Below are 24,601 nucleotides of genomic sequence, written 5' to 3'. Positions count from 1 at the left end.
TTTTGAGATTGATTCCAAGGATTTTACTAAGTGCATCCAATCACCAATGAATTCATACAACATTTTTAATAAGCAGATTGTATCTTTTTATATAAATAAAATTTTCCCATATTCTATTCACTCATATTCAAAATCCAAGTTTAATCTTAATAATATTTTTCTATAAATAAACTTGGCCTATTCATTTTTTTTGTTTCCAGCCATAAGGTTTACCAATAAATTAACACCTCTTTAGCTTTTTACTAAATATATTTTTTCCAATCATCCATAAATTAATCATGGTATTTATGACAATTTTAATAATCAGATTGTTACTTTTTATAAATTCTCCACACATTGTCCACAAGTATTTTACTAAATGTATCTATTCCAACCAGATATAAATTAATACTGCATCTTTATTGCCAGTTATGACAATTTTAATAAACTGATTGCACTTTTTTATATAAATACATTGCCCCAAAATCTTGTTCATTCATTTTCAGAATTTTTTATGGTATATGTGAAAATATTAATAATCAGTTTCTTCCCCATACAAATAAAAGTTTCTCATCATTTATCAAATGTATTTTTCAGTCATCAATAAATTAGGATCTGTAATGGTATTTATGGCAATTTTAGTATCAAAATGTACCTTTTAATATAAATAAACTTTCAACATATTGTGTTCATTCATTTTCAAAATCTATATGTGTGGTTTATCAACTTTTAATTAAACACATTTTTTCTAATTACTAATAAATTGGGACTGATTTTTATATAATATGTTTGATAATTATGAATCTATTGCTACAAACTAATATAATAAAAGATGGCTATAAAATTAAAGTATCTAATTAGGTGTGTCTTTGAATATAAATAAATATGTACCAGTTACCAGTATTTTACTAAATACATATTTTTTAACCATCGATTAAAAAAGACTGAAAAGTTAATAATTTTTACGATATTTATATTTGAAAATTGATGTAATAGTACAATTTGGCATAAAAAATATGTTGTACTAAGCATGTCTCTTATCAAATTGTACCTTTGAACATGACTAACAGTTCCCCATAATTTAATGATTCATTTTTAGAATCCAGACCCGTGTTTTACAATCGTTTTAGTAGTCGTACGTCATTCAATCACCAAATAATTAAGAATGCATCTTTAATAATTATGGACTTTGTTGATAATTAATATGAAAATTAAAGGGGAGTCATACAATTTGACACAAAAAAGTAATAAAATACGTATCTCAAATCAAATCGTACCTTTGAACATAAATAAAAGTTCCTCTTGTTTTGTTGACTTATTTTTAGAAACTAAGGATGTGTTTTACAAGTATTTCACTAAATACATCTTCTGTATCCACCTATAAACAAAGGCCGTCACTTCTGAATATTTTCATCGTACATTTTTTAAATTAATTGTTAAACAGAAACAAAGAGCAGATTTAAAATACTTGTACATAATCTATATAAAAATCCACAAAAAAGTATTGTACTGCGTAAAAATAGACTTATCGCATATTGAATATATTATTTAATATTCATTGTTCTTAAAATTCCCAGAGTAATACCAATATACTTAACAATAAATAAGTTTTGCGTTTATCGAATTGGTCACGATAAACCACATAGTTTCGAAATGTCTGCATATTTTTAATTTACCTATATTACCAATGTGACTTATCGAACGCAGTCTTTTAGTAATAATAATCTTGCGGTTAAATGTAATATTATTTAACGAGCACATAACAATCATTAACCATTGTAATAATCTGTGTTTCTGTTAGAAAATAAAAAAATATAGCTAATGTGAAATATCGAAACCTTGATGTATTGAGAAATAGTTACCTTTATTACATTTCAAAATCCTTAGAGATAACTGAGATATTTAATTTATTTTGAAATTAAAATGTACGATCTAATTTATTGTATTTATTTTGAGTTCTTGTTTTAATTTTAATATATTCTATTAATGCAGATTATCAAATGTTTTTAATTTACACTTTTAAATTTTTTATTTAGTTAAGAGTAGGATAATATATTTTTTCCACATCTACATACATATTTGAATAACAAATTAATTTTAAATCATTTTGTAATAATTTTTTAAATTACATCCCGTTTTGAATAAATAATATACAACATTATTTTTTTGAAATGAGTCTATCTCATATGAGCCTCACTATTTAAATATTTTAGATAAATAATGTTTATTTTATTTCATGTTGGAAACATGTTGTGTGTCACGGTGGTGCTTCACAAAAATTTTGGATATTTTTAAGTGGTCAACGTCAACAATAATGTGTAAATATTTGAAATTTAAGTTTTTTCTTACTTTTTGTTTAAAAGTATATTAACTTAAAGATAAAACTAATTCTTTTTCTATTTTAAACTTTATCATTATCCTTTAATATTAATATTAATATTATATAAACTTGTTTGTCAATACAGACGTTTTAAGTCTTTTCCTATGGTCTTTCTCTTATTATATAGCTAATTCTCATATGAATATTGAATTGCCAAAAACTATTTTTTCTTTATTTATCTTCATTTTGATCTATAAAAATGCTAATTAAGATATAGTAATAGTAAAAATGTTACGATGCATTTACGTAACGTAATTTATGTAAATATTACCTGTTTTATGAAGTCATACATTGACAGAAATATACAAGATATTTTTTAAAGAAAGATTAAGACACAAACATGCAACTATATGCAATTTTGAAAAAATCCTACTTAAAATTTACTAGGATTTTAAATAACGACAAGAATAGGAGTTGAACTACATTGAACAACGGCTTTTTCCGTTATTTCATTCTGCATATTCAAATAAAGTAATCAATTTAATTAGATAGGACAATTATTAAATTAACTTAATTAATAAATCTGTTAAGTTAGATTTTAACTTCCAGTCTTTTTAAACTTAATCATTCTTTAATCCCAATATTATTTTTAAAGTGTCTTTAAATATTAAATACTCGGACTAAATTTGATTGGATCTTATGTATAACTAAAGAATATCTTTGTTTTGTCTTTATTTCGAGGGAAAATTATGATAAAAAAATATTCCGGAACTTTCGCAAGTTGAACGAAATTTCACACTTGTTAATACCGGGTTAAGATTTTTATATATTGGAGTTCAAAATTATCTAGAAGATTTTAAATTTTATATTAATATTAATGCTAAAAGTAAACAAATGTCGAGTACAAACATGGATGTGCACATGTAGTTTAAACATTAAAATATGATATCATAAATTACATGATTAGATTACAATATTTACCAGGATTTTAATAAGTGACAAAGAACTTTGTGTTGTTATTTGTCTAGACTTCAATACTTTTAAAATAATTAATTTAAAGTAATCTGGAATTGGAACTACTTTCTTGGAAACAGGTGGAAATATTTTCTTCTCAATAACAAATTATCCAGAAATTTAATAAACACAGTCAATAATTTTTCCCTAGTCATTCGTTCGATAGATTGCGTTCAGCCTCTCCATTCTTGATTAATGTTTACAGTATTACCACCACGATATTCTCATGGTAAATTATAATTATAATATTTTAAATGCACCTTTAATTGGTAAATTAGTAAGAAAAATTCATTTTTATGATAAAGTCAGCAGTGTTGATCCTCCTAGTGACCATCTTAGGTTAATAACGTTCTTTCAATTATTTTTAGTTTATTTAATAAGTCGAAGTCTAGAAGCCAATCTTTTTTCAAGTCAAGTTATGATTTAGGATATAAGAGTTTTTCTCTTAATTTTATTTGCTCAAAAACAATTGATTCACTAAGTCAAAAGTATAATTTTTAATTTATATTTAATATTTCTTGGTTATAAGTATGTTTTCTTGGCTGAAACAAACTTGTAAGTACGTTTCTTAAACTTTTCTTAAAATTATAAAAATTTTTTGTACATTCACAAAATTTTGACTTTTTTATAGTAGATATTGATTGTGTTATTCCTGTAGTTATTCTAATTTTTCTTTTATGTTGGCTTAACTCCGTTTATTCCGATACCCAAAAGGCGCAATTATACTCACTAAAACTCTATTTATTTATATATATGACTGCGTACACACATCACAGCAATTTTGAATCCTAAGGCTCGCTTACTTTTTTTACAGTTTTATTCCTCTCTAAATTACTAATTCCATAAAAAACAAAAAGAAACTGAATAATGCAATATCTATGAGTTGGATCAATTGCTTTCATCATTATAATCCGAACAGTAACACTGGGTAAGCTCCGTAGTAAATGTAATTTTCCAACTGTTGAGCAGCTACCCTTTGGAATGCTGTAACTCAAAAACTCTTTGATATATTTATTTAAAATTATAGTATGTAAATTTGAAAGTATAGACTATCAAAATATATAAAATATATATATTTTCTTAAATTATAATATTATAATAAAATTTGAACAACTTCTTTGTTAAGACTTATTTACATTAAGTGGTTTTTTTTATTCACTAAATCAAAATAACAAACATAAGAATCAATTATTTTGTTCTTAGAATTATGCTTACTTTTCACTTCTGCTTTGAATATTCAATAATTTGTCTTTTATTTCGGTGTGTCCTGAAATTATTTGTTTTGTCTTCGCAAAACCTGTCTGTATGTTTACGTTCATTATGTTATTCTTGAAATTAATTTAAAAATGTATATATTTCACAAGAGACGGATTATTGACTTTATTAGCAGTGAGTTTCAGTTTTTATTCATCAAATCAAAATAGCCATATAAATGTACCTTAATTGGTAAATTAGATGGAAAAATTAATTTTTATAATGGTTAGTGGTATTAGATCTCCTAGTGACCATTTTAGGGATATTTGATAATTTTAATGAACCAAACTTTTTTCTAGACATAGTTCAAGTAGTCGAGTTTGGCTATAACTTGATTTACTCAAAAACAATTGAATCGCGTTACGTCCCCAAAAAGAATTTTTCGGTGCTTCATATAACATCAAATATTGATACAAATTCTGACATATCTTTTCAAAGATGTCTTAATATATAAACTGACATCTCCTTGTTACAAAAAGTGAAACCAGACCATCGAAAAAGCAACAGCAGAAGATATCGGCTGCGTTGAACATTGACCAGGCGTAACGGTCCGCTTTCACGTCTCCGTTTTATCAATCACGCATCTTCCTGTTCGTCGGAAAACGGACGAACGAAGAAAAACGCAGACGGGCGGCCGCGTTCAGCAATGGCCGCGATGACGTTTAAGCGTTTCCAGTTTCGGAAAACAATGCCGCGCAACCGTTCGGCTCGAGTGAGGTTTTTAAACGGCCAATATTTGTGTCGACGTATCCGCTCTTCATTCTTTGTATCTTTTTTTTATTTCGTTCTGTTCGGTTCAGTAGGCCGGTGCTTTCGAGTCGGGGGGATACCTTGGTGTTGCCGACATCCACTTGTTGTTCCACCGGCCGGGCCGGGCCGGCACTGGCCACTGCCAGTGGCAGCCAGTTAGCCAGTTGTTTCAGAGCTGCGTGACTGGGTGCTTGGGTGCTTCGGTGCGCGAGCTGCCGCGAGAGTTTCTTCAAATCGTGTCGCGGTCGCGGTGTGAAACAGTTAAACGCGATCTGGATTATCTCTAATTGTGCGATTGGATTTTGCCAACTGGTCGATTGTCGTGTCAACACGCTAGATTCTTGCGATTATTTACAGTGAGTGGTTTTCAATGAAAATATTCAGTAAATATTTAGGTTACTATACAATCAACATAATAATATTATAAAATACCTACACCAAAACAAAACAACTAACTAACATAAATGTCGATTCTATTGTTCTTGAAGTCATGCTTTTCTTCATTTCTGCCTTAAATATTTAATAATTGTGTTTTTAGTCTTTATTTCCTGTTATATATTTTTTATTTTGACAAACCTGTCTGTATGTTTACGTTGATTATATGGTTCTTAAAATTTTATACAATTTTGAACAACCTCATTTTTAAGAATTTTTACTTTACATGAGCTGGATTCTTGTCTTCATTTAAAGTAAGTGGCTTATTATTTTCCAAATCAAAATGTCAGCATAAGTATTGATTGTATTGATTTTGAAGTCACTCTCATTTTTCATTTATTAATTCTTATTTCCAGAAATATTTTTTTATTATTATAATTTTCTTGAAATTACATACATTTCCCAAAAATTGAATTCTTGTCTTAATTTACAGTCAGTGATTTTTTATTCACCAAAACAAAATATCAACATAAATATTGATTGTATAGTTTTTGAAGTCATCTTCACTTTTCATTTATTAATTCTTATTTCCTGAAATATTTTTTCTTTAACAAACCTGTTTATTATAATATTCTTGAAATTACATAGAATTTGAATAATTTCTGTTCTTCTCAAAAACTGGATACTTGTCTTAACTTACAGTAAGTGGTTTTTTGTTCACCAAATCAAAATAACAACGTAAATATTGGTTGTATTGTTCTTGAAATCACCCTCATTTTTCTTTTATTAATTCTTATTTCTTGTCGATACATTTATTATAATTTTCTTGAAATTCTATAAAATTTGAATAATTTCTTTTCAAGATTGTTTAATTCCTAAAAACTGGATTCTTGACTTAATTTATAGTGAGTGATTTTTTATTCACTAAACGAAAATAACAACATAAATATTGATTGTATTAATCTTGACGCCATCCTCATTTTTGATTTATTCTTATTTTTTGAAGCATTTTTCCTTTAACAAACCTGTAGGTATGTTTATTATAATTTTCTAGAAATTGAATTAAATTTGAACATTTTCTTTTCAAAATTGTTCACTTCTCAAAAATTAAATTCTTATCTTAATTTAAAGTGAGTGGTTTTATATTCACCAAATCAAAATAACATCATAAATATTGATTGTATTGTTTTTGAAGTAATCTTCATTTTTCATTTATTAATTTTTATTTCCTGAAATATATTTTTTTTTCTTTAACAAACCTGTAGGCATCTTTGTTATAATTTTCTTGAAATTATATAAAATTCGAACAATTTCTTTTCAAGATTGTTTGCTTTCCCAAAACTGGATTCTTATCTTAATTTAGTCAGAAGTTTTTTATTCTCCAAATCAAAATAACATCATAAATATTGATTCTATTTTTATATAGAATTTGAACAATTTCTTTCTTTTCAAGATTGTTTACTTCTCAAAAACTTAATTGTCGTCTTAATTTACAGTGAATGGTTTTATTCACCAAATGAAAATAACAACAAGTTTCTTGAAATTATATAGAATTTGGACAATTTCTTTTTTAAATATGTTTAAATCTCAAAAGCTAGATTCTTATTTGTATTTACAGAAAGTAATTTTTTATTAACCAAATCTAATTAATAACATAATTAGTGATTGTATTGTTCTTTAAGTCATCTTCATTTTTATATTATGTAGAATTTGGATAATTTCTTTTATAACTTTTTAGTTCCCACAAACTAAATTTTTGTGTGTATTTACATAAAGTAGTTTTTTATTGATCAAATCAAAATAATATCATATTGATTGTATTGTCATCATTTTTAATTTATTTACGATTATTTCCTGAAATATATTTTTGTTTCAACAAACCTCTAGTTTTTTAAGATTTTTTTCTTCACAAAATCTGGAGTCTTGTTTCTATCTATAATGGGTCAGTTTTTACTTAGCAAATGGAAATTATAATAAAAATATTGATTGTATTTTAGTCATCCTCTTTTTTCATTTATTCATTTATTTTTGTTTTATTTATGATAATTTCTTTGAATAATTTACAAACTTGTAAGTACTTTTATTATTTTAATCATTAAAATATTCAATAACTTTTTTTTAATTTCAATCGAAATGAATAATTTCCAAGAAAGTTTAGTAAAATAACCAACTTATAAAAAATAAGCAATAAATCTTCAGAAGCAAATTATAATTATAATTAATTTTTTTTACAATTAATGGCATTTTGTCTTCCAATGTGTTATTAAAAAGATAAGTAAAAGAGCTTCAAGCAACCTTTTTCTCTTTCAACTTGAACTTTAAGGTGACTTCAACGATCGATTAATCGATGAAACCTACCTTCAATTTCTCTCCTAAGTTTCCTTTATTACCTGTACAATAACAAAAATTAAATTTTCATTTAGTAATGAAACTTTAATGACCGTGGATGATTAAACAATCGTATCAGTGGTAATTTGTTTTTACTAAACGAGACATGCACGTGTAACTCGGAATTGACCGTTAGGCGCATTATTTGAAGTAGTAGTAGTAGAATAAAATAGTTAGTTGATGCTTGGTCCAGATGCAGTTGATGCTGCCATTTGATTATCTCATTGTTATTACATATGTTTGGAAATACTGATTACTGACATTTGAATACCAAAGTGTTTCAATGAATTATATATATTTTAATACTTTTATCTAAGGAATGAATGAATAATGACTGGCTGATTCATCTTTGAAAGAATTTTTTAAATCACCGTTAAATTATGGTGTTTCAAAATCATTATAATACTTTTTTAAACTTAGTTTTTGGAAGTTTTTCAGCATTTTTATTTATATTTGTTTAGTACATCTACACATTTAAGAAAAATAATCAATCAATCAGTTTAAAAATTTCATGTTGCAATATTTAAACTAATTTGATGAAAATAATAATCAGGAATGCATTAGTAAACGACATATTTTCTAATACTTCAGTGATGGTTATAAATCATATTTATAAAGTGCTGACTATTATTTATATATAAAAATATATATCTAATTATATATTTATAATTATTTCATCACATAAAGTAGTAAAGTTAATAACTATTGAATAATATGTAATTTTGAATAGTTGAGAAGTTTTTTTGGCGCAAAAAATATTATTTTCTAACCTGATGATCAAAAGTTAATAAACTGTTATGATCATAAATATAATAAAAACAATATAAATAAACGTTTAAGCAACAATTATCACCGACATTAACATATATTATTAAAATAATTATTTTTTAACAAATATGGTCATTAAATGCATTAAAAAACTTAATTAATACTACCTTTTAAAATCAGGAAACCAAAACAAACTTTTTTTTCAATTACAATACAATTACAATAATTATATCTGCAATAACACAATTTATTGATTTAAACAACAATAAGATAATTAAATTATAAAGTCAGATCTGTGATATTTTAATTATAAAGTGTTTTGATCTCAATCCAGGTGACGCATTTGATAATTTAATATTCGTCGCACATTTATTTTTGTTTCGACTATTGTTTATAGTTAATTAAAACAAACCCAATGGCGCACGTCCCAGTGCACAAATTTCTAGATTTTATTAACCAACAAGTTGGCAGGATAAAAAATTCAAAACGGGTACATTCTGGCAACGAACATAGTATAGTGTTTCAATTTGAACAATGGCTACTTAAAATTAAATTAATTTTTACACGTATGGCAACGCCATAAGAGGAAAATAGACGCGATACGAAAATGACGTGACGGAAATGCAAACATTGACGCTTTTTTATGCGAGAAATTCGAATTCCTTCACACTTTGCCCGGTTATTAGATAAGATTCGAAAGTATATTTTTTTAAAAGTGAGCACAATCACCGGTCTTCCTGACAAGTGAAACGACGATAGTGATCGATGTAAAAAAATAATTAATAAGGTTCGAAAGGAATCCTTAAAGTTGTTTAAACCGAGCTTCCACAACAAAGCTTGTTAAATTCGTATGGATTCGTTACATCACACTAATCGATGTAGTTATTAACAAACTTCCTCTTCCTTGTGTTAAATGTTTGGAAATGACCAAGTCTGTTTACAAAATTAGAATTCACACGCCTTTTGACAACCTCAAAACAACAAAGATAAATTGTTACGTTATACTGTTATAGATTTATTTAGATACGATTTAAAGAATTTGACATTTGAAATTTAGTAACGTGTAATATATTAATTACACGAGTATATGTCACGCACACATGTTTGAACAGAAAGTTGAACGTCAGCAATTATAGGTTATGATATAAATAAATAATTTTTGACGCATATAATTGTAATCTTGAACTAGTTAAAGTGATTATAACCAGGATCAAGTTGTGAACATTTCTCTTTTCTGTGAGAAATACGTAGTTTTATTACACTATTTTCTCAAGAGTATTGGACATTTAAAATGTAATTTATAAATAATAACTGAATGAGGTTATGTTATAAACTTACAGTTGGTATTTCAAGATATAATTCTTTAACAACCGAGTAATAATCTATAACTTCGTAAAATTGCCTACTGAAAATATTATTTGTAAACAGTTGATTATCTCATCCTTATTATAATTCCGTGGGAATTTAATTTTCTTTGTTGAAAGACAAAATTTAAACAAATAATGTAAATGGATACAAATGACAGTAATAACCGCTATTCTTCGTTTAAAAACGAATAAAAAACATGCATGTTTAATGATTATGACCAGGATAGAACAGATGAACTTTTTTATTTTCTGTGACAAATAGTTATATTCAATATAATCTAAAAATTTTATAAATTAAATAGAATTACATTTATTACAATATATGATATTGATGGATACACGTGTAATGAAAACTGAATATTTCAAAAAATATTTAGTTTATATTAACATGTTTAAAATTTATATCTAACTATATTGAATATTTAAAAAGAAATAATTCTGTTTATAAAAGCAAATTATTTAACAACCAAGTCCATAATTTCGTCGAATTACCTTTTGAAACTTTCATTTTAAAAAACCTCATTTCTGTATTTATATAATTATGAGAAAATTTAATTTTATTTGTTAATAAGTTATGTAGAAAGAAAAAATATAAACAAATAATGCTAAAATAATAATAATAATAATTGTAGTTGTTTGTTTAAAAACAATTAAAAAACATGATTGGTTAGTGAGTATGACCAAATCAGGTTATGAACATTTTCCTTTTCTATCCTTTTTTTATTATCAATAGTATTGAATATTTAAAATGTAATTTAATTATAAATATAAACTATAACAAAAAAAATTAAACAAATGACATTAAAATAATATTAAAAGTAATTGTTTGCTTAAAAACTAATAAAAACTTTTCTTTAAAAAATAGTTGTATTCAATTAGATCTAAAAAATTAAGAAATTAAATAAATGAAAGCTACATTTATGACAATATTAATTAATTCATATTAATAAAAGCTGAATATTTTACCAGATTAAGTTATTTGTTTGTTAGCTAGAATATTTTGAATATAAATTTCTATTAACATATTTCAAGTTTATTTTCAAGAATATTGAATATTTAAAATTTAATTAAATTAACTTATAAATAATTAAAGTAATTTATAAATAATTATTAAATGAGAATTTATTTTAAATAAATTATATAGAAGGATAAAATTTAAACAAATAATGTTAAATTAGGGATAATAATGTTATTGTCTGTTTCGAATAAATAAAAACTTCTGTGTTTTGTAATTGTAATCAGGATCACGTTTCATTTTCAGTTTCAGCATTTCTGTTTCCTATGAGAAATAGAATGAATAGACACAACATTTATAACAATGTTAATTTATGCTATACTGAACAGATAATATTTTACAGAATTAAGTTATATTTTTGTTAGATGCAGATTTTAAATGTAGTTTAGCTTATATTAATATAAATAATAAAATTTACTTTCAAGAATATTAAATATTAAAATATAATTTAAAAATAATTACTGAATGTTCATAACATAGTAGTTCATAATTTAAGAAATTTCCACATTAATATAAATAATTATAATAATAATAATAAATTATATATATTATCGTGACTATTTTGATTTATTAAAAATATTTTACCACTTTTATATAATTTAATTTTTTATTAATCATATTTAATATTAAGTAGGGGGTTGAAGGTTTTGCATTGTACGTTTTTGGATTTTGTCGAAAAATTTTGTCTCAGTCTGTAATACCTCGGGGTACGTTTTCAGTGGACCACCTTATATAATAAACAGTATATATTTGGAAATCCTAATTATGTTCAAAACACTTTGAAAGGATGAATTCTATGATTGTTTACATAGACAACAATATTAATATCTCGAAATTTGCACATATTATTTAAGTCTGGGCAAATTCAGTGATGGGTTTCATTTAAAATAAAAAGTTACATTATCTCGAAATTTTAAATAGATATTAACAACATATTTTATTCTATATAATACATTTTCTGTTGAAAATTATTAGAATTTGTTAAAATCTACCAAATAATAGTTTTCATAGATATTTCAGAAACACTAGTCTGGAAACCTTCGGAATAGCCAAAATTAACTAATTTCAGACATTTCTTAATTATTGTAAACTTTGGGTGTGTATAATATAGTAATATTGATATTAGTATAATTATTAACCAACATCGGTTGATTAATTTAATATCAAGGTTTTCTGCTGATTTTTTACGAGATTTTATTTATGAACTCTTAATTTACTAACCAAGTTTTTGTTTTATGCCATAAATAAAGATATTAAAGTGGTTAAACACAATTTGGTATTATTAAGTTGTTTGCAAAAAATCACCTTTTTAATGATTTTAAACCAATATACAATAATTTATATTAAAGTGACTATAATTAACGAAGCTTTTAGTAATAATAAATATTAATTACTTTTTTTAATCAGTAAAATACAATTTAACTATTGAAATTAGTTTTGTTAAATATTCTTTAAAAAATGTAATGTAAATTTTTAATTATTTCCATTAAATAATTCGCAAAATTAAAGTTAAAACCAGCAAATCTGTTTATTAATAATTTAATAATTATAGAAATATAATTATTAGGTTTTTTTTTCAATCAAATGTAATAAATGTACATGATACACTCAATAAAGAATAGGTTTAAACTGAAGGACTAATATTGATAATGTCTTAAGCTTAGAGTGCAAAAAACAATAAGATTTAATTGAGATAAATTTGTAATTGTATTATTTTATTATCAGTGATTAACTTAAAATACGTTACACTGAACTAATTATGATTTACAGATAAACGAACTCTCAATAATAATAATAAGTACTTGTTATTGTTTGACATACTGACATAAATGCAAATTGTTTACACTTATTTAAAATGCTTTTAATAGTAGGGTTACTGACCAAAGGCCAAAGGAAAGATAGCTTTTGTGCACTAATCATTTATTTATAATAGTTTTTATATTCAATGCTATTGCATTTAATTAAAATAAATCCGACTAAACGAGAAATTTGTTAAGTTTAGTACGTTGTTGTTAATATTCGTGATGCGGCCACCTGCGGCTGTTTCCAGTACAGTACGTTTTTCGGAACGATATTAATATTAATTCGCCCCGTAAAAAAGAATAATAATAATTACCAGTTCGGAATTTATTGTTACGTTCCCATTCTTGAAAACGACCGGTAATTTACCTTGCAATATTGTTGTCTTGAGCGTATTAAATCGTTTTCGAACACACTCGCCGCAATCGTTACTTACTTTCGATGTTCACGATTATTAGCGCAAAATTATGGTGAGTTTCAGGCATGTCGGGTACGTTGAAATTTTAGCAGGTTCGCTTCTGTTTCATTAAGCAGAAATCCATTCGCAATAGATCGAATAATACCCGCTATTAAATAGGAACAAGGTGATGTGGTAATGTCCGTTCATTTCATGAAATAACAATGCAAAACCGAACTGGAATTACGCAAACGGCTTTGGATTTCTTGTTTTAAACTTTTAATAGTTGTTAATTGCAGTTTCTATTAAGAATTGAAAAAGAAACGCAACATATCTGGAGTTTTGATGCTTTTAATAGCAATTCTCAGTTTCTTTTTCACATAAAAAATACGCAAGAGTGAGTAAATTTTATCTTCTTGTATTTTTTAAATAATATGAGATCTTTTTATGTATTGATATAATAAAATTTTAAAAGGGTACTTTTAAATATTTTAAATTTTATATAATTTCATTTTCAACATTTCGTATAATTTTCAATAAATTTTACATTTTTATTAATAATTATAGTTTTAAATTTATCGTTCTTAGGTTTTTTCAAAATTATTATTGTATATAATTATTTTAAAGAAAATAATTCGGAAGAAATAAACTTTAAATGTTTGACTAAGTTGAAGTTTTAATATAAATTTTATCATTTGAGGCAATTTTTAGTTTTATTTATAAAAATAGTCTCAAATGATAGATAGTGGTGCATTAAACATATTCCTTTTTTTTAATTTTTTGTTCACAATTTTCATTATTTTGTATTTTAAAATTCCTTTACTAATTATCGTTCCTTATTAATTCAGATTCCTTAGTATTTTTAGGATCTTTAAATTTTTTGCTGAAAATAAATTTTGAATTAGTTATTAAATATTTTAATTTTATATATAAAATTAATAAAAAAGATTTTGATATCATTTTAAACAATAGTATGCATAAATAACATTTCATATAATTTTTAATTAATGATATCTTTGTTAAATAATATTTTATTAATTATATTATAATTTTCAAAGATCACAGGTACAAATTTTGAAAATGCAAAATGTTATTTTTTGTTAGTTTTTTTTAACAATTTGTATAATTTTTAAAAATTGACATAATTTTATTAATAATGAGTTTTAAATTTTTTGTATTAATTTTTTATTGTTCTTATTGTATATAAATATTTTTAATCATAATTTTAAAAGACTAAACAAATTTTTTATTGCCTTTAATTTAAACTAATGATAAAAACTAAAAAATAACTAAAATAATGATAAAAACAGTTTGATGCTTTTTTTTTTTAAATTACAACTTGTTTGTAATTATCAGTCTCAATTTTCAAGGACTAAATGATGAATAACTTCTATTTTATATATAAAAAAATAAAAAAAAAAATTTTTTGATGTACTTTTTAGGTAATTAAATGTTTCTATATTTATTATATTTTTCAATAATTGTTACATTTATTTCTATATAATTATTTTATGAATCATAATTTTCAAAAGATGATAATGAATACAATATTTCAATAAATTTCATTTTAAGCAGTTTTATTTTATTTAACAGGTTTAATTTAAAATAAATAGAGAAAACAATAAAAAGTTATTTCTTAAATTTTTAATAATTGTTTTATTAGTGTACTGATTTTCGTTTTTAAATATTTGCTAACAACTTTTAAATAGTTGGTTGACAAATACGTTTATTCTAATATAAAAGTAACATTTTGAATTTATTGTTTAAACTTTTAAAGGTTGTTAATTAATTCTGAAAACTAGTATATTAACTGTAAAATTTTATTGATACGTATTTGCAAATGTGTAATTTATTATGTAAAAACATAAGAATTAATGGATACTTAAATCATTTCTTATAAAAAGTAGAAATTACCAGGCATTATATCTACATATTGGAATGGTTTCTTTTTTCCAAAAAAAGTCAACAGATGAATTTTCTTATTTTAACAGTGTATTTTATTAACAAAAATACATATTTGTAAGTTTTTGTTGCGTAAACAGTTTTAAATAATTTGCAATATATGGCAATAATTTTTATTTAATTTGATTTGTTGATTTTTTAATTAAATTGATAAAAAACTCAAATAGTTTTAGTTAGTTTATGTGATATTTACTTTAAAAACTAGAATAGTGACAACTGCAGTTTTCTAAGTATATTTTATTTTCAATAATCCAGTATTAAAAAATATAATTACAAAATTAAAACAGTAAATAATATCCTTCCTGGAAAGAAAATATAAATAATGAGCAGTGTGATGTAATTATTTTTATAAACAGGAATATTAAAAGGCTTTGTTACATACATGTATGTATTAATCTATTAAAACCCACACTTATTTCGCATATTGCGTAGTTTCGATTAACTTTTATAACGAACTAATACAAAGTCTACAATCATAGGTCGAAAGAATTCCACAGGCACTCCTACCAAACCATTGTGATACGGTGAATTTCATTAACCATTAACGTTACAGATGTTTCACTCTGTATCTTGCATAACATCTTACTATTAAATTTATTAAATGTTCCTTGCAATAAATAACGACAATTAAGAAGTTTCAGTAACATTCATAAAATGTACCGTTCCTCGAACTCGCCATATACATTTAAAAACATACACTCGCTCACACCATGTGTAAGCATATTAATCACTTCAAATGTGATTTTTTTATTAAGGAGTTTATGAACAAGTTCAACGGACGTAGGCCTCAAATTAAATAATTAAAATTTCATCATTCATTTTTATTTTATTAATTTAATTCAACATAATAAACAGTGTCTGGAGAAAACTGATATAAAAATAATGATTTTAGTACTAGATAAGTAACCCAAAACCCAAAACTTATCATCAAAAGTTTTTGAGAGTGTAAAACAAATACACTTTAATAATACTATAATATAAGATACTTTGCACGATTAGATAAACCCTTGTGAATTAAATATTTATAGAAAATTATAAGCTAAAAACACAATTGCATTATCACGAGATTTAATTTACGTTATAATTGTTCTTAACCCTTTATCAAAATACGATTATCTATAGTTTTAGCTATTTTTAAATCGTAATTTAACTATCTAAAAATAGGCGGTTATACTCCTAACTTTTTAATTAAAACTTAATTTTATTGTATTTTTGATTGAGTTTTTAATAGAAATTTTAAAATTAATTTTGTTTTCTTTTTGAAATATAACTATGCAGTTCAGAAATTAAAACTTCTGATTTAACTAACCTCTTGAACTTATCCTGAATTTATTTTATTTTATATTATAAGATTATAACAGAAATGTTAAAATTATAATATTGTTTTTTTCAAATATAAATATTAACAACTTCCACTAAAACCCACTGAGCCCATAGAGTAAATGAATTAAAACTCCTGATTTAATTAAGATTAAGAGGTCTTAATTTTAATTTATTTTATATTAAGTTTATAACAGAAATGTTAAAATTATCAAATTATTTTCTTACAATATAAATATTAACAACTTCTATTTAAAAGTCTCTACGCTCATAGAGTTCAAGAATTAAAAATTTTTTAAATTTTTAGAAATAATCATAAATTTATTTTGTTTTTTTTTTATATAAATATTAAAACTACACTTATTATTTTTTTGCAATAGTGAATACAAAAATACTAAACAAATTTTTATAAAGATCGAGTAGGAACAGATAATTAAATTTGTCAAAATATTTGTTCACCGTTGACGTTGCCTAATATTTTTTCAGTTAGCACTTTGCTTACTTATTAATTACAAAACTAATGATGGTAAAAACCCGTTGTGTCTCCACTTGTTTCATTAAGTAATTAATGGTCCAGGAAAGAGATTCTGGTTGTTTTTTTTCGACAGATATGGGTGTGGGTTTTTTTTTCTTAACCAAACTGACCGAGAAACATTTGATAATTTCACGATTGCGTAAACTACTCGCATTGCCATTTTCATATAAGTATAAAATATTACCGGTCTGTTGTAAATCGGATTAAAAGTTGTCTAATTAACTGTTACGAAATCGGTCCGCAATCAACAGATAGTGTCATATTTCTGTCGCGTTCGTCCGACTTCCTTTTAATTGCAGCAACTCCGGGCAACATTCCGCTGTTTCTTTCTATACGGTTTCACTTTTTTAACGAGCAATTTACATTCTTTTAGTTCATATTTGAAATGCTGGAACACGTCTAGTATTTCATTTTAATGGGTACGTCTCAACGAGTATTTTTGTTTAATACTTTTTAAGAATAATTTATTTTTAATTGGTAGTTTTAAAGCAATTTCAGTAAGTAAGAAGTTTTTTGCAGTATATTTCAATGAAATTTATTTTCTGGTTTATCTTTAGAATATGTTTTTCAAGTTTTCTTGTTTTTTTCTTTTAAAATCATACCTATTTCTTCATATTTTGTTAATTTTTATTCCGTATATTATACTAATATAAACTTTATTTAAATCATTATTGTTACTTTTTTTTGTCTACATTGTACACATTTTGGGATTATTCTGTCAGAATTTTTCTGATTTACTGTTATTCAGTAATTTTACTATTAAATGCTCGTTCTTTCTGATTTCTATTATTTCAATTATTCTAGTACAAAATAATTCAAATATATATATATATATATATATATATATATATATATATATATATATATATTTTTGTTTATATTATATTTATTTAACCTTTTATTATTTACCAGCATATAAAATTTACAATTTTACAAATTTCACAATAAGTATTTTATTAATTTACAATTTTAAAAATTTTTTGTCAGAATTTTTTCAACTTATTCTTATTCATTATATTTACAAAATAAATTTGTCAAATTTTCTAGATAATTTCATTTTTATTGTCAGTTGCAAATATTTCTTTATTTATTTCAATTTTTGTTGTTTGATGTTTTTAGCACAATTTTATTAATTCAAATATACCTTTATTAGTTTAATAATTTAAATTTTCACGATATTATTTATTTTTTTATTCTTTCTATATTCATTCGCTAAATTTATTTAATTAATTATTTATATTATATCAATTTTATAATATTTATTTCTGGTTTATTATTTCCCTACATATAAAATTAGATAATTTTAATTTAACGATTTTACTATATTTTATTAATTTAGAATATATTTATCTTTATTTAATAAATTATGCTATTTTCCCATACAACTTTATGATTTTTATTAATCAAATTAAAATTTATACAATTGTTAATTTCCAACATCAATTAATTTCTTATTCTTTTTATATTTATTTTCCTAAAAATAATTAATTTATTATTGGGTAAAAATTTTTCTATTTTACTCTTCACTGTATTTACGTTTATCATGTTTCTATATAACTCTCAATTTTTTAAAATTACAAATATTTTTTTGTTTATTTCAATGTTTGTCGCTCTGATATTTTTAACACACTCTTTTAATTACATGTAATTATAAAATTTTTAATATAACAATAATTATATTTTTAATTATTATGTTTAATTTTTTACTTATGTTGTTAAATAAAATCAGTTTATATTATTATTTTTTATTTTATTATATCAATGGTTTTAATATATTATTTATTTGTTATCAAGTTGGATTTTACTACATTTCTTTTTAATTATATCGTAAATTTTACAGTGGTACATTAAAATGCTTTTAACAATTTTTATTTTTTAATGAGCTCTTCTTCGTTTATTATTATTATTTAAAAAAAAAAACGAAAATATGACTTACATTAAAATAAAGAAAATTTAAATTTAAATGAATTTATTTTAATATTAATATCGTTTTAACAAATTTATTGTTTAATATATAAATGACTGAATATTATGAGTATTCCAAAGTTATTTTTAATAACAAAACGTGCAGTATTCCTTTATTTTATTATTGCAGTGTAAATAATGAGATTATAATATCAACAAACTATCTCTTTTATATGGTTTGATTTATCATCTTGAGATATGATAGAAATATAAACAATTCTTGTTTAACTTGAAAATTCTTTATTTAGCTGGAATTTTCCTTAAACATAAAAAACTTCTTGCAAATACTACAGAATGTTTGTTTAAATTTATGAGCAAGTCCAAACAAATCATTTTTATTAGTTTTAATTAAAAATTAAATTTGATTACCTTTATTTATATTGTCTTTGTTAATTATCGCACGTGGTTATTTTAAATTTATTTATAGAAATAGTGATACGTTAATTGTTGTTTGTACACTTTAAGTTTAACTCTTAATAAGGAATATTTCTATCAATAGTAGGGGCACAAATTTAATTTAACCTCACTAATCCAGTGCGAAGTTAAAAAAATTAAAAGATTAAAATTCAAATGTCTACGATAACAATCGTTTCCCACAAATCAATGTCAAGTATTTACAATATCATTCATTCCCCTTTGCAGGTGACTCGAATCGGACGTATCAGTTTGGACAGTGGACCTGCCTTGTTTTAATGTAGTGTGCAAGACAACGAGTTTCGTATTGTCTAAAAAACAAATTAAACGCACCGGAAATCTTATCTGCCTCAACATCCTGCACATGATCGGTGGCGCATAATAAACAGAGCCGCCAGCCAAAAAAGATTCGGGTGTGTTGCACGAACGTCGCAGTACCAGCATCGAAGATGGAACAGGACACAGTGGATTCGGCGATATTTTATCAGACGCTCGAGAAGAAGAAGGTGCCTCCGATTGAGACGCTGAACAGCGAAATGCCGGGCAAATTGCAGAAGGATAGGGGAAAACGGATAATAAAAACGTTCCTCAACAGGCTGAGGCTGAAGAAGTACGCCAGTGCCAACATTTCCAAGCCCGATCCCACCTACAAGGTTGCCTATTTGGGAAACGTCATCACTGGCTGGGCCAAAGGTAGGTGTTATATTGTTGTTTATATGTGTGACGTTTCAAGCAATGTGTTTTGGTCAAAAATTCTTTCTAGACATATCACACACACAACAGGACCAGTTCAATTCTTACTTAAATAAATATTATATTATAAATTAATAATTTACGGTGTAATATAATTAATTTTATTGCGGGGGATTTTAATCTGATTTAAATAATCAAATCATTTTATATAATAATTGTTTAACTTTATAGTCTATTCTACTCTTTATCGAAATAGTTTAATTGAAATATTGCGATACATTTTTATTTTCTTTTAAATAGTTGTTTATCAAAAATTATAATATAATGTAGATACAGTTAATTATCAGTTTTGTCAATTAAAAAGTTGCATATATTAAAAGATGATTAGATAACCTGTTTCTTTAATATATTTCTACCATTTGTTAATGAAGATAAAATTAACAAATTAATTTGAATTAATATCGTGAAACGGAGATTCAGAGATGATTATAACAACTATAGATCAGCTAAAAAACTATAGGGACTCAAGTTTTTAAATGATTTTTAATGTCTAGCGATCAGTAAATAAAATTAAAATAAACATTGTTCAATTTCTTAACTTATTTAACTTTTTATAAAACTTTCTGATAAATTATTAATTATACACTATGACTGAAAATCTTCTGGATTAAAAATTACGATTAACACAACTTTCTTAATTAATACATAATAATTGATAATAATTTATTGTGTTTTAAAATGTTAAATTTTAAATTAAATATTTTCCAATTTCTTAACTTGCTTATTTAATATATTATAAAACGTTTTAAAAATGGAAATCACAAATATAATAAAGCTTGATGATATTTTAGTACTTTATACTAAAGATTTTTTCACTTTTTCAAAATATGTAATAATAAGTTTAAGTAAACATGTTTCAATTGTTTCTTTGAAAGTCATTTAATATTTTATAAAATTTCTTGTCAAAACTATAAGAATAATAAAATATGATTCTTTTATCTTTTAATTTTATTATGTACAACGATTTAAAATCTTCTGACATAAAAATTATAATTAAAACAATTGTTTTAGTAAGTACATAATTGAGAATATTAATGTATTATATTTCCAAAATCTTAAATATTAATAAGTAATATTTTTTAATTTCTTATCTTTGTAATCTTATTTAACATTTATGAAATGCGAAACCATAAAAATGATAAAGTACAATGATCTTGTAAGAACATTGTGGTTCACATTTTTAATTTATAATACACGTCGATTCAAAATCTTGTTTAAAAATTCTTTCGAATTGAATAAAATGCTTAAAAATAAAATGATAGAATAATATTCTTTAGAAAAATTACAGACAAAATATAATTAAAATATCTTAATTTTATATTATTTAAACTTACTACATTTAAACAAAGTGATAAGCTAAACTATTTAAAATTACATAAAAAAGATAATTTTCTTAACATTCCTAACATAAATTATGAGATCTGGTTTTCCCACAATATTGTTACATCGTTTAAGGTGTCTGAAGATAAAGGTTATTGACGCATTGTAGATAAAAAATGTCACAAACTACTCAAGTATAATTATAATATGCAATTCGTATTGGGTGTACGTCTGTTTATCCCATTAATATTAATTGTGATGGATTTAATCGATTTTCTAGTTACTTAAATATTCCTCCAATTAATTTACATATTTACACGACAAAACGAAATAATAATAAAGGTCTGAGTTTGCCACAAATACTATTGTTTATTTGATACTAGATAAAGATAAACTGGGAATCCATTAGTTCCCCGAAACGGTATGCTAGATTTAATTAAAGTTTGCCGGTGTGTCACACACATAATAATTTGTTATTGTTGTTTGAAATAACCAAATAAGTGAAACGAAACGAGAATGGAAAAAAGAATCGATTCGCAGCACGATTTCTCGAAAAGCAACAGCCACAATGTGAATTACGTCACAAAATTAATATCTTTCCATTGTCGCATTTTTCAGTTCGCAAACCAGAACTTTAGCCATTCTTAAATGATTTCTTGGCGACCGTGTTTACAATAGACAATGTCCGTCCCCTTGGCAGTGTCAGTGAACTTTATTTATATGTGCGTTCGAATGTTAGACCGGCTAATTCATATTAATAATTACTTGGGAAAGTGGAGCAGATTGCGAACACTAAGGCGCAACGATTTTTGCCTGATGGCAACCGCTAATGACAACGGCCACCGGATTGAACCGAAACTAATATCGATTCCGAGCCCATTGTTTCTCTAGATTCCTGTTAAAATGGTTAATTCCATGGTATTTTTCATGGCGCAGACTTGATTGGTGTTTATGTAACGTGCACTGAATTATCTTCGGTAATGAAGGATAATTGTTCTTCATTTCCTATATCTTTCACAGGTTTAATGGGTGGTGTGGCAAATATTAACCAAAATAAATCTAGTATATTAAAACCATTATGACAAAGGCATAATTGTTTAAAAAATTTTTCTTTACTCTCTTGATAAGTGGTCTTTATTAAGTATTTCTTCGAAATTTTCTGTTTGACAGGGAAAATGAACATATGGAGGAATACCCTATGTATGTGGGATAAAAGCAAAAAAACTTGAATAATTTTAATATTCTGGCAATATGACAATGAAACAAACCTTAAATAATTTTATGATAATAATAATTAATTATTAATTAAGCAAAAGTTCTGTGAAGAAGAACCTCCTTCTTTCATTAATAATCATAGAAACATTTTGTTTGACAAAATTAACATCAAGAAGAATATCCAAAATTTTTGGACAATAAAAAAGAATACTCTTATACAAATAGCTTACACTTCATAGTTTTTATGTATTCAGTGAAGAATAAAAGTAGAGTTTACGTAAAGAAGAAAGGGAAGCATCTTATGCATTAGTAAATTAGTAAAGCATTTTGTTGAAGGTCAAAATTAACATAAGGAAGGATATCTAAAACAAACCAAGTCTCTGAGAGGAATACAAAATACTAATTAATCTTTAAACATTTTAATATTCTGACAATGAGACAAGAATACTCTTATACAAATAGGTTTATACACTTTATAGTTTACATCTATTCTTTAAAGAATAAAAGTAAATTTGTGTGAAGAAGAAAGGGAAACTTATTCTTCCATTAGTAATTTATTGAAACATCTTATTTGAAGAGGAAAATTAATATAAGGGAGAATAAAATCTAATAATATTGAATAATTACAGTTTTCTAGTAATTAAACAAAATTACCATTAACTATTAATTAACTTTAGTTATTTATAAATTATAGTTTACATTTTCTAACTATTAATTGGGAAATATAAGTAGAATCTGTGTGAAGAAGAAAGGAAAGTCCTTCTCCCATTAATAAATTATTGAAACATTTTGTTTGAAAGAGAAAATGAATGAAATAAATATCAAAAATACACAAGTCACATAGCTTACAGTTCGTAGTTTTTATTTATTCACTGAAGAATAAAATTAGAAGTTACGTGAAGTAGTAAAATTGTTATATCAGTAAATTATTGAAACATTTTGTATGAAGGTCAAAATTAATATAAGGAAGGATATCTAAAATAAATCACGTGTCTGGAAGAAAAACAAATAGCTTTATAATTTTTATTTATTTTTGAAAAATAAAAGTAGTAGTAAGTTTGTGTGAAGAAGAAAGGGAATTTTATTTAAATACTAATCTTGAATTGCTCTAATCTTCAGATAATTAAATGATAAAACTCTTATACAAATACACTTTATAAGTGAAATATATACTAATCTTGAATTTTTTAACAACGAAAAAAGAATACTCTGTGTTTGCAGTTTTTTTCCTTTGAAAAATAAAACTGAAATTTGTAGAAAGAGAATCTTCATATTAATAAATTATTGAAACGTTTTGTTTGAGCAACACCAACAAGAGGAAGAATATCCAAATTAAACAAATTCTTTTGGAGGAAAACATAATAATTCTCTAGAGTTATTCTATTCTTCTTATAGTCAACCAAGAATAGTGATATAAATATCTCATGCTTCATAGTTTTTATTTCCTCATTAAGGAATTTAAATTAAGAAGGGAAAGTTTCTTCGTTTATTAGTAAATTACTAAAACATTTTGATTGAAGCAAAAATTAACATAGAATAAAAAACTAATCTTGAATAATCATAATATTCTGATAATAGAACATGAACACTAATTCATATATGTACCTCAATGTTCATAGTTTTTATCTATTCCATTCTGAGTACTACTAAAAGTAAAATTTTTATGAAAAAGAAAACATTTTTCAGATGA

The 24,601-nt window shown here is 24.3% G+C and overlaps 1 protein-coding gene across 2 annotated transcripts in view; it reads left to right on the top strand.

Annotated features, from left to right (window-relative positions):
* Positions 1-24,601, top strand: part of LOC109596273 (uncharacterized) — a 74,940-nt gene that overhangs the window by 41,533 nt on the left and 8,806 nt on the right. The window contains exons 1-2 of one of the 2 annotated variants that reach the window (XM_020011792.2): positions 5,410-5,673; positions 19,852-20,316. In XM_020011792.2, coding sequence (XP_019867351.1) covers positions 20,073-20,316 — 244 coding nt within the window. In that variant the 5' untranslated portion in view covers positions 5,410-5,673; positions 19,852-20,072. Of the gene's footprint in view, positions 1-5,409; positions 5,674-19,851; positions 20,317-24,601 lie in introns of those variants that run through there. The other variant, XM_020011784.2, reaches the window with a different exon arrangement.

Source organism: Aethina tumida, chromosome 4, assembly GCF_024364675.1.
Source record: "Aethina tumida isolate Nest 87 chromosome 4, icAetTumi1.1, whole genome shotgun sequence".
In the NCBI taxonomy this organism is placed as follows: Eukaryota; Metazoa; Arthropoda; class Insecta; order Coleoptera; family Nitidulidae; genus Aethina; species Aethina tumida.
Note: the sequence above shows the minus strand (reverse complement) of the source record. Positions and strands in the feature narration are given on the sequence as shown.